The sequence below is a fragment of the Schistocerca nitens genome, chromosome 2 (assembly GCF_023898315.1).
Source record: "Schistocerca nitens isolate TAMUIC-IGC-003100 chromosome 2, iqSchNite1.1, whole genome shotgun sequence".
In the NCBI taxonomy this organism is placed as follows: Eukaryota; Metazoa; Arthropoda; class Insecta; order Orthoptera; family Acrididae; genus Schistocerca; species Schistocerca nitens.
The window spans coordinates 484,602,795-484,614,833 of record NC_064615.1 but is presented as its reverse complement, the minus strand read 5'-3'; the positions used below and the strand labels follow the sequence as shown (position 1 = coordinate 484,614,833).

Genomic DNA, 12,039 nt, shown 5'->3' with positions numbered 1-12,039 from the left:
TTTATGCCTATGTTAAGTTTTCCTCACAATTTATTCATTAAAATGTAATTATTAATAAAATAGTTCACAGTATAACACAATTTAGATAGACATTTACATGTACATCTGATAAAGCAGATAGCTATCTAAATCAAGTGATATAACAGTTACCCAGTGCATTTGATTTACCAATAGGGCCAATGTAAGTCAGTGAAAGACAATCCGATTCATCCAGAGTTGCTTGCGTAACAACTTTTTCTCTTTCTTACTATCACACATAACTGTATGAGTTCACCAAACAATGGAAAATCCAGGATGGACTAATGACAATATTATGAAAAGAATAGATTTCTACTCATAATATAGCAGAGATGTACAGTAGAGATGTTGAGTTGCAGACAGGCACAACAAAAAGAGTACTAGATGCATAATATTTGAGCCAGGAGGCCTTCTCCCAGATCAGACAACGTGTACACACACACACACACACACACACACACACACACATACTCACGTAAATTCAGCTCATACACTCACGACCACTGTCTCTGACTGCTGGGCCAGACTGTGAACAACTGTGCATGGTGCGAGAAGTAGTCTGGGTGGTGGGTTAGCTGAGGGGGGAGGAGGACAGGATATGGTTGGGGGACAGTAAAATGTTATTTTTGGGAGCATACAGGGATGAGGTGGAGAGAGGGTAGGGCATGAAGGTGCAGCTGGGAGGTTGGATGATGGAGTGGAAAAGTTACAGACTGTGGATGCACTCATGGATTAGGAGGCTGTGGAGTGGGACAATGGAAAGGAATAGCTGAGTGAAGGACAATTCTTTTGTACGGAAACAAATCTCCTGTGCCTTATCTCTCCAATCACCCATCACCTTCCAAAGCTCCACCATCTGACCACATAGGAGCATTCCCCTCGTGATTCAGTACCACCCAGGACTGGAGCAACTGAATTACATTCTCCGCCAGGGTTTCGACTACTTCTCATCGTGCCCTGAAATGAGGAATATCCTACCCACTATCCTTCCCCACCCCTTCCACACTGGTATTCCACTGTCCACCAAACTTACAAAATATCCTTGTCCATCCCTACACAGCCTCTGCTACCAACCCCTTTCCTCATGGCTCATATCCCTGTAATAGACCTAGATTCAAGACCTGTTCCACACATCCTCCCACCACCACCTACTCCAGTCTGGTCACAAGCATCACCTAATCTCATTAAAGGCAGTGCTACCTTTGAAAGCAGCCATGTGATTTACAAGCTAAGCTGCAACCACATTGTATGTGAGCATGACAAACAACAAGCTGTCTGTTCACATGAATTGTCACCAAAAAGCTGTGGCCAAGAAACAGCTGGACCACCCATTTACTGAGAAAACTGCCCAACACAACTTCCTTCATTTTAATGATTACTTCACAGCATGCGCCATTTGGATCCTTCCTACCAATATGTGGGAACTCCCCATGCAATATATCCTACTTTCCCACAACACTCTTGGCCTCAAACTTTGTTAATCATTGTCCTTCATCCACCTATTCCCTTTCCTTTACCCATTCCACAACCTTCTATTCCACAAGCACATCCACAGTCTTTTTAGTTCCCTCCCAACTGCACCTAAGTGACCTACCGTCTCTCCACCTCATTCCCGTATGCTCCTACTTTACCGTCCCTCACCTGTACCCTGCTCTCCCCTCCCCCTCCCCTCCCAATCCCAGCTACCCCTACCACCCAGATTGCTTCTTGCATCATGCACAGTTGCTCACAATCTGGCTGCTGCTACCAGAGACAGTGGTCATATATGTATGAGGTGCATATGGGTAATATGTGTGTGTTTGTTGGTTATTGTGAAAGGTGGCCTTCTGGCTGAAAGCTTACACTTTTTTGTTGTGCATGTCTGTGATTTGGTATCTCCACTATATGGTGAGGAGCAGTCTACCCTTTTCATAATATTATATGAGTTCACCAGAATTCACAAATATTTTGGGAAATAATAATATGAATAAAAAAACAGTGGGATCTCAATAATCATTGAATTGTACTTTTTTTGGAGTGGCATTGCTTCAGTAACCATACATGTCTCTGTAACACACAGAAGTGAATGATTGACAGTAGTGGTGGACAACAAAATCCAGACATGCCATGTTACATTATCTTTTTTCTTCCCTGTTCTTTATTTGTCTTGTTCTGTCTCTCTTTTTACATCCATTACTCATTATCTTTTTTCTTCCCTGTTCTTTATTTGTCTTGTTCTGTCTCTCTTTTTACATCCATTACTGATTACATTCTGTTTCTTTTCTTTTTGTTGCTGTTAATCTCATATTTCACTGTCATTGAAGCTATTTTTAAACTCTTCACTGATATTTTAGTGATAGCAGCTATAAATATGTTATAAATAAGTTAATTTCCAACTCCCCCTCTTCATCTTACATAAAATAGTGTCTGCTTATTTCCTGTGATCTTCATTTTCCTCAGTACATCCTTGACTCTTCTGCTTTGGCCATTGCTTCATCTGCCATACTGTGTTTCTTCTCATTTGTGAACATAGTTCAGAAGTTCCTGTATCTGATACTCAAAACTAAGTTACATGTGTCTGAATAATGGAAATTTGAAATTTTTTCATATTAGGGTGTGCTTATGCTTCACCCACAACATATATGCAGGCAAGTGAATATCTGTCCTCACTTTATGTCAAAGTAAAGTCAAATAATAATCATTTATTCCATTTCAGAATTAGGGGAGATTGTGAATGCTGTAAATCGTGGCTTTGAACGTGGAGAAACTGACTTTGGTGTCAAAGCAAAGACTATACTCTGTGCACTCAATGGTACAGGCATGATAAAGGATGTTTTGGAACTATGTAAAAAGTTTAAAGGTGAAGGTGTTGTTGGAATGGACATAGCAATGAATGCGTATGATAAATCAGAAACCTATGGTAAGTTATTTGCTTTCATTAGAGAAAATTAAAGGAGAAAAAGATTGCTTTGAAGCATAATGCTTCTTCTCTTATTTGACATTGAAATTAGTGGAATCTCTGGTTTAAAAAATAAATAATAGAATTTGACTATATAGCCAATTTCACAATTTCAAAATCAAAGTACAGTGCCTGAGAAGAGTAAGACATTGTTCAGTTGTGATTACATCAGATAGGTAATTCATGTCAGCATGAGATAACTGTTACAAGTAATGTTTCAATCAGTTGAAGTGCCGCTTAACCCAGAAGAGATTGCTGCATATGAAGAAGCTAGAAAATGTGGTATTCACAGAACACTGCATGCTGGTGAAGCTGGGGGAGCTGATATGGTACAAAGAGTAAGTAACAGAGGTTTTCCTTTCTCTTATCATTTCTGAAGAATGCACTTACATGAAACCTGTACACAGTTGCCAAGAATGTAAACCATATCTGTTAGATTAGAGCACATGAAAACCTATATGTGATATCATTGTACTTTGATAAAGTTTGCTACTTAAATCTGCTTCTGTAAGAAAAAGTAGAGAGCTATTACACCTGAAACCCATAGCATGTTCCCCTTAAAGGAATTATCTGAATGATGTGGCAGATAGATACATAATAATGACTCAGATATCAGATACACGAATCCTCTGTGCAGAATTTTTGTACTGCTGATACAAATAGAGGAATTAGTCAAGTAGAGTTTACATTTGATGACATGCAGTTAACATGTTTAAACCCTGAAATTGTTAGCGTATTGGCTAATGATATATGCTTAATATAAATGGGCAAATACAGAATAAGTTTTCAAAATTTAAGGTATCTGATTATAGAGTTACTGTGGCTTGCAGATCAGCAATGTAATCATAGGATTACAATATAAAATGAAACATTAAAAATACCAGTCAGTGGAGGAAGCAGTATAAAGATAATTCCTTTCCAGCAAACTTGGATGAATTTGCTTTAAAGCTTAATTATGCAGTTATGTTTTGTACAGCACTAAGACATAAAATAACTGAAGATAAGAAATCTTGAACTTTCAGAACCTGTGATCTTGAACATTCAGAACTGATGTCTAATTGCTGGGAGTTGAGAGCAAAGTCAGTAAAAACAGGAAATGAATCAGAAGAAGATAGAATTTCTAAAAGATGCACATTGCAGAGACCCATGGTGTAGTGACTCTGAGGGCGATGGCCGAGGAACTGTTCTTTAAGGTCAAGAGGGCATTTGACTCTTCCACCTGGACATTGTGGGCTTATGGGTTGGCAGGGGCTACAGGAACTTGATGGAGGTGACAGAGGCTACAGCAAGGGAAACATAATTCAGGAGAACTCTTTATTGTTCTTACGAGCTGGATTAGATACAAGTGTATGCCCTCATCCAGTGGCACAGCTTGGCCCTGACTAATGGTGTCTTTGTTCGGTGCAGTGGGGGTCGATGTGCCTGAAGGCCACACACACCACTGGGGAGCAACATGATTACTGAGACAGCAGCTGGTGGTCAAGGAGTCCTTTGCTCAGTTGGCACTTGCTGGGCTGCTGTGTGGCACACTGAACTCTGGACCTCGGCATACCAGTGGTGAGCTGATGATGATGACAATGTCCAGTGTATTCTAGAGGGTCAAGCAGCACAGCAGCAACGTGGCTATGGCTGTCGCTTTGAAACTGCCTGATGACTAGCTCACCGCTTATAAATAACACCACAGTGACTGTTTGTTTGGCTGTATGGCAATGAAGGCATGCACTGCCAGTTGGTACAATGCTGTGTCAGTGAATCATTGTTAGTGTCTTTCCACATGTTGAGCTAACTTGTGGGACATTTTGCAAGTCAGCTGCATTGTCAGTTGCATGTCTTTGGGGTGCTAATTGGAACTCTATGCCTCAAATTTTCTTGGTTTTGTTGTACTCCATCCATACCACAACTTAACTCCCCTCTTTGTAAAAACTGAATTCTTGAATTTAGCTTGGTGCTACACCAGTGACAGCTAGATAGAGCAGACATTCAGACAGAATTAGAAATGACAAAGCCCTCTATAGTTCATATAGTAATAGTTAGTGGCTGTTCCAGAAAAGTGCATGAAAGTCCTGTGAACACACACTACAAAAGTTGATCTAAGTTACGACACTGTGACTCCAATGGTTGCTTTTGTCCACCCCATTCACACTTGAGTCCACTGTTATGCAATCCACTCACTGCTTCAAGTTTACTCTGTAGGCTGTCTCACTCAGTCTCTAGGCAAAGTTTGGCCATTAAACACTTATAGTTTGTGACATTCAATTGTCAGTTTGGCAGTAGTGTTGACAGTCTCATCAGGACAGGATTTTGGAATTCCAAGAGATTTCCTACAATTATGCAATCATAATACTCCAGCTTGACCTAACTAAAATTACAAATTTACAATACTCACTTATATCTGTGAATTAAACCCTTAAATCTACACCAAACTTCATCAACATATCACTCATCCTTACCAACACATTAATTCTGTTCCCCACATTAAATATCACCATATTAACCAATTATATTTTATCACTATGTCATGAAATTTGCTACTTAAAGTACAAGCACAAGAATTTGGCAAGAAGAGATTAAACTGTTTACAAAAGGAATCTGTGATAACATCACTAAAGTTGCATTTCTCATCATAATGTTTGCAGAACTATCACTCAAATCTTCACTTCTCATCTGAGAGAGACCTGTTCAGTGTACTGTACTCCATAAACTCTGCAATAATACTGATTTATTTGTCCAATCACAGATGTTTCACAATCTTCAACCTGTGCAACCTTATTTCAGCTCCTACTACTTAAATAACAATTTATTCTCATCATACATCCTTGAAACTTGATGCATTCTCCCATTATTTTTTGCATTGATCCTGACAACTAGGTAGATTCTCCACTGTCGTGCTGACTGAATGTCAAGGATCAGGAGCTGTATAATGATGACATCAGGGTCATTGATTCACCCCAGATCCTTGAGGTATCTCAGTACCCTACTGTACTTCTTTGAATCAGCATTCCATGATGAAAAGGCAAAATAATGTAAACCATAGGACACTGTTATGGTACTGAATTTTTTCCACATCAGTGCTGTATCAAAGCTTTCAGATGCCTCAGTAGAAAATAGAATCACCAATAATGCAGAAAGAGCACAGCACAGGAATGGAAAGAAAGAAAAAAGCTCTGCCCAAGACTCAGATTCTCTCTGAATGTCAAAAAACATATCTACTAGTATAGATCCCTTGAGTACTTTTAAATTGATAACTTATATGACAACTCTAAATTACATCTACACTTGTCTGTTTGCTCATCCCTAACACACACTTATCTTCATCCCTAACAAATTCCACACAGAACTGGAAAATGAGGATGGAAATAAATCCAGAAACAATAGACGCAAGGAACCCATGAGTGGTTATAAAGCACATGTGCTGCTACTCACTTTCGGAGCTGCTGATAAGGATAGTAACACCTTTGCCAGTATCTCTTCCAACACAACTTGTAGAGGCCCAGGGTATGGTGACCACAACAGTGGGTGGTGGAGGAGCCATTCTCAGGTGTTCGGCTCTTCCGCCTGAGCACTCTGTGTTCAATGAGTTAGCAGGGAGGCAGGAATCCATTGGAGGTGAAGGAAAACTCTCTATTGCTCCAATATGTTAGAGAAGATGTAGGTGCTTCTCATTGCTGGTGCTGAGATTGGGACTAATAGTCAAGGCACCTGAGGCTCAGGTGGTGCTGGCAGGTGTCATTCACAGCACTGGACAGCAGTGTAGAAGCAGGGCAACACAGCACACTGAACTCAGGACCTAATTGTATGACTAGTGGGCTGGAGATGATGATGGCTGTCCTATGGATGCTGGAAGTCCAACAGCATAGTAGCCTTCTGGTTGTGGTTGCCTCTACATGCCTCATGCCTTGCTCAGCATGTATAAATAATACCCCAGTGACTGTTCTGTTGTTTGGCAGCATAAGACATGCACTGCCAGTTGTTGCAATCCTATGTCAACAAGTCATCAAGATCATCTTGCCACATGTTGACGAACCAAGTGGGACACTTTACAGATTAGCTGTGTCATCAGCTACATGTCTTTGGGATGATAATTGGAACACCATGTCCCAAATTTCCTTGGTGTCATGGTACTCAGATCATACCATAACAATATCAGAAACGACTCATAAAACATAGCTGAGGAGTTAGCTTTAAGGTTTGCATGATGAGACTTAAATTATGGAATTCTTAACAGTAATAGAAGATGATAATCAGGCCACATCTGGTATTAATGAGTAAATTCAGCTGGCATAAGAGTTAGAATGAGGCATTCTGAATTCAATTTTTAAAAATCCATTGTGTTACCTTCAGCCAAGTGTTGTAACTTCACCCCCCAAGGGGAAGACCTCAGACATGGCCAACAGATTCAGCTCATATTTGGCAGGTCACTTGTGTAAAACCTAAAATGAAACATGCTAAGACAGTCTGTCTCAACATCACCTTGTTTTTGAAAAAGTTACCCCTAAAGTTCATGATGTGCAGTAATCTCAAAATTGACAGGATTGATGGGTTATTGAAAATTTTGCATTTTTCATCATATATGGGTACCACAAACACATAGTTTCCTAGAAATTGAAGAAATGAACTATGGAAATTGTTGCGTATGTACCCAAGAGATAAAAGAGCTATTAAATGCAAGTGCCACAGGTGTAGCGACCAAAGGATCTGGTTAGGGAGCAGATAACTTGTGTTTGATTCCCAAATGCATTCTGCAGCTTTTTTCATTTGTATACAGATTGTATGAGAAATTTATTTGCTTACCATCTTGTTGTTCCTTATCAATTTACTTACCTTATTAACACCCCTATTCCTAAAATTTTGATGTGGAAAAAAATACAAACGACAAAACTGCAGTATGCATTTGAGAATCAAGCAAAGGTTCTTTGCTCCACAGCCAGATTCCTTGGTCGCTATGCCAGCAGCACTCTTGTTGAACAGCATTTACTGTATTTATAGATAAGCTGCAGTTATGGATAGATAAGCTGCAGTTGTAACGGAATCTTTCCTTGATTTATGGGAAAATATGACCTTGTGGACCCCATATATGATGATGAAAAATCACCAATTTTCTACTATCTAGCAATCCCATTGATTTTTAATCCATTGCTCACCATGAACTTTGTAGGAGTGGTTTTCTCAGAAATGATGTAGTTTTGAGCCAGACTTTCTTAGAGTCTGTCATTTTAGCTTGTCCACAAGTGACCTCCCATATATAAGCCAAGTTGATTGCCCATGCATGACACCTTCGCCTTGTTAGTGAGAAATATGTGGTTATTAGCTGTTTTTCCATTGTTTGCTGTTTGATTTTCTGACTATGTGTTGGCGGTGTGTAAATCTGTAGCATTCATCATGTGAAATCTTTCATTAAGGGGGCCATATGTTCATTTATTCATTTTCTATAGATCCTTTGATGAGACAGAAATTTCTGGATTGTGTAATGAATCAAGCTATACACTTTGAAACAATATTTGCTGTTAGAAACTGCATTATTGCACAGTTCATTAATTTGCTGTAAATGTAAAATTTTTGGTTAAGACACTTATTTGTGGTTGGTTATTGTCCATTTTTTTCTATAAATGTATACACATATAACATGACTATTTTATCTTCATGACAAGATTCATAGTCATTAAGGGAGAGAGTTAAAAGTATTTTGAAAATACGTAAAATGAAAAGTCCCAATTTATTTGTTTCATGAATAATTAATTCCTGGTTGGTTCATGTGGACTTACTTATGTTTTAGGCAGTGGAAGTATATCACACAGAGCGTGTAGGACATGGGTATCGGGTGGTTGAAAGTGAAGCAATTTACAGCAGCTGTAAAGAGAAAAAAATACATTTTGAAACTTGCCCTTGGTCAAGTTATCTAACTGGAGCCGTCCCATTAGGTACAAGGAAGCATCCAATTGTCAGGTAACACTGATTTAATAAGTTCATTACTTCTCTTTTCTCTCTACACTTACTTATTTCGGGTGAACTTAAGCTTGAATTATATTCTAAAGCTCTTTATGTGTTCTGTTGTTGTAGTGCTTATAGAGATGCAAATTTGTTTTCAAAGTTACTGCAGACTCTTCATTATATGATGTTTATTAGTTGTGCTAATGCATGCTTTATGAAATGAAGAAAAGTTACAGTATCATATCTTGTCAGTGACAAGATCATAAGACATGGAGCACAGTTTTGAATTGGGACTGCAGTTGGCCCTATCATATTCAAAGGAACTGTCCCGACATTCATCCTTATGATTTAAGAAGACCATGGAAAATGCAAAGCTGAATGGTTGGAGAGGGGTATAAACACCACTGCTATATACCATATGAGCCCTAGTTATTTAAATGTTTCAATAGTATTTGACTAATGTCTTTCAATTCAATCTATTGTGGCACTTATTTTTACATTGATCACAATTTTCATTCTAAACTGAACATCTTCAAATATGTAAAAATAAATAAAGGACATGGTAAATTTGATCTTATATAACTGATCTGCAGCACACATATGTTTAAGTGCTGTGTGCGTTTGGAGCTTATGGGCACTTAACTCTAAGGTTATCATCACCCTTATGCATATTAAAAGAAACAAATGTGGAGAAAATGACTAAAATTGTTGTTATACAGTAAAGAGAAAGCTTACAAAATAACAAGGATTCTCTCACTCCCACATCAATTGCATTCATTCACACTATCAATCATGTCACACACCTTAAGACAATGGACAAAGTGTAAAAGGCGCTTTGCAGACATAAAACCACGGAAGAACTAAAAGAAAGGCACAGGGAAATGTGACTGGCTGACCACTTACAAAACAATTGGGTGAGTCAGGCTCCCTGTTAACACATTAAGAACATTGGCCTAAAATTTTAGGAAACAAGTTTGACAAATCATAGAACCTTAAAACTCTCACCACATTCATTTGAATGTTACTTAAAATGAGGGCAGATTTATTGGCAAACATACTGCTGCCTTCTGTTCAGAAAATCAAATGCAGTCTAATAAAATATGGTGTACAGTAATCTGTACGTTACAAACACCACACGTGATTTGTCTTCTCGCCAAAACAAGAAGTTATGCATCATAGGGCTGTGGCCTATACAAAGGCATTGTCTGATCAACATAGCTGGGAGGAGGTATGCCACGGCCGCATAGATGGCTTTACTAGATGGAGCATGCTGTCTGTCACTTCCAGCCACTCATCCTCCCATTGACACACGACTCCATACCTCAACAGCAAGGAAATAATTGAGGATCATGACACACCTAATTGGCTGCCAGATGCGCACTTTCGTTCCCCCTGCAATACCCATGTGCCCTGTTACTCGGCAGAAAGCCACCATCTTCCCCAGTTGTTGTAGTCAGAGGAAGGCGTCCTAGATATTCTGGACTACCTTATCTGCTGGGTGCAAGCATTGTGGAGAGCATAGGGCACTCAGAGAATTGGAACAGACAAGGAAATTAGCAATTGAAGAATGTTTCATATGCTCCAGTGCCTGCAAGATCACATTTAATGCTGCATCAAAGACTACAGTAAAGTCTTGAGGTAGTCGGACCTGGAGGACAAGATCTGGAAAAACAACAGAGAAACCAACAGAGGGCCCCTCTTAGACCCATCCATAAAGACTGCTACATAGTCATGGTGCTCATTTAAAATGTCACAAAACGTCATATTGAAGACAGAAGCAGGAGTCTCCTGTACTACACTATATCTAAGGTTACCATGGGCCTCTGCAGTAACAAGGGCAGCAGATCGATAAAACACATTATTTGGGGTTGTACTTACTCCACACCAAGTCACTCCAGCACATGCCACACGCAGATCCCAAATGGTCCTGTTTCTCATGGACAACTGGAGAAAAGCCATCCCAGAGGTGAATGAATAACATTATCGTATGCTGGTGACTTTGGAGCTGCAAGCAACTTACATTCCTGACACACCATGAGGAGTTGCCATCAGATTGTAAATGGCAGTTGGCCAATCTCAGCACAGAGATGGGTATGTGGCTGGTCCTGTGAGCACCCATGGCCAGCCTAATCCCCTCATGGTGAACAGCATCAATGATTTTCAGATAAGAAGGCCTTGCTGATCCTTATGCTGGGCATCCATAGTCTAGTTGCGAATGCACAAGAGCCCTATAAAACTGGAGCAGATGAGCCTTGCCTGCTCCCCACAACATGTGGCTAAGGCACTTAAAGATATTCAGTACCTTCTGGGTTCTGGCTTTCAGATCTCACAGGTGTGGTAATCATGACAGTTTGGAGTAAAAAATGAGGCCCAGAAACTTCACTGAGTCTTTAAAATGTAGAATACTATCCCTCATATGCAGCTCAGGCGAATTAAAAATAGGATGATAATGATTTTTATATATATATATATATATATATATATATATATATATATATATATATATATATATATATATATATATATAACACACACACTTTTCTGCAGAAAACCCATCCTTGCAGCGCACAACCTGTCTTTGCAGCACATTCCTCTAACCTCTGCACTGTAAGTTGGAAAGACCTCATAAGATGTGGAGGTGGTCACAATAGCTCCATAGATGTAGTTGCACGAGAATAATGTGCTTCCAAGTAACATTGTATGCCTTACTGATACTGAAGAATATACTTAGACAGTGATGTTTATGTAGGAAAGCTTGCTGAATAGCTACCTCTAGTAGGGTCATTGAAAGTGGAGCAAAATCTCCAAATCCATTCAGAGAGCAACTGAGAAGCTGCCTGATCTCTAACAGCCAGATCAAATGACAGTTAACCTGTCGCTCCAGGGTCTTTTTTACATAGCTCATTAAGGTGATGCTCTAGTAACTACTGGGACATGTATGGTCCTTTTCTGGTTTGAGAAGAGGTATCAGAATTGCCTCTTTCCATTAGTTGGAAAAGGTGCCTTCCTGCCATATAAGATTAAAACATTTTTGCAGGATTTCCATTGACATTGCTCGCAAATGTCAAAGCATGCAGTTCTGGATTTGGTAGTGACTAGGTGAAGTGTTATGAATCTCAGACATTGCCGATTCCAACTCCCACATGGAGAAGGGC

At 39.5% G+C, this 12,039-nt stretch overlaps 1 protein-coding gene across 1 annotated transcript in view; it reads left to right on the top strand.

Moving 5' to 3' along the window:
- LOC126236423 (adenosine deaminase-like) overlaps positions 1–12,039 on the top strand; it is a 181,728-nt gene that overhangs the window by 150,290 nt on the left and 19,399 nt on the right. The window contains exons 5-7 of the mRNA XM_049945726.1: positions 2,714–2,917; positions 3,182–3,294; positions 8,730–8,899. Of these exons, the coding sequence (XP_049801683.1) occupies positions 2,714–2,917; positions 3,182–3,294; positions 8,730–8,899 (487 nt within the window). The remainder of the gene's footprint in view (positions 1–2,713; positions 2,918–3,181; positions 3,295–8,729; positions 8,900–12,039) is intronic.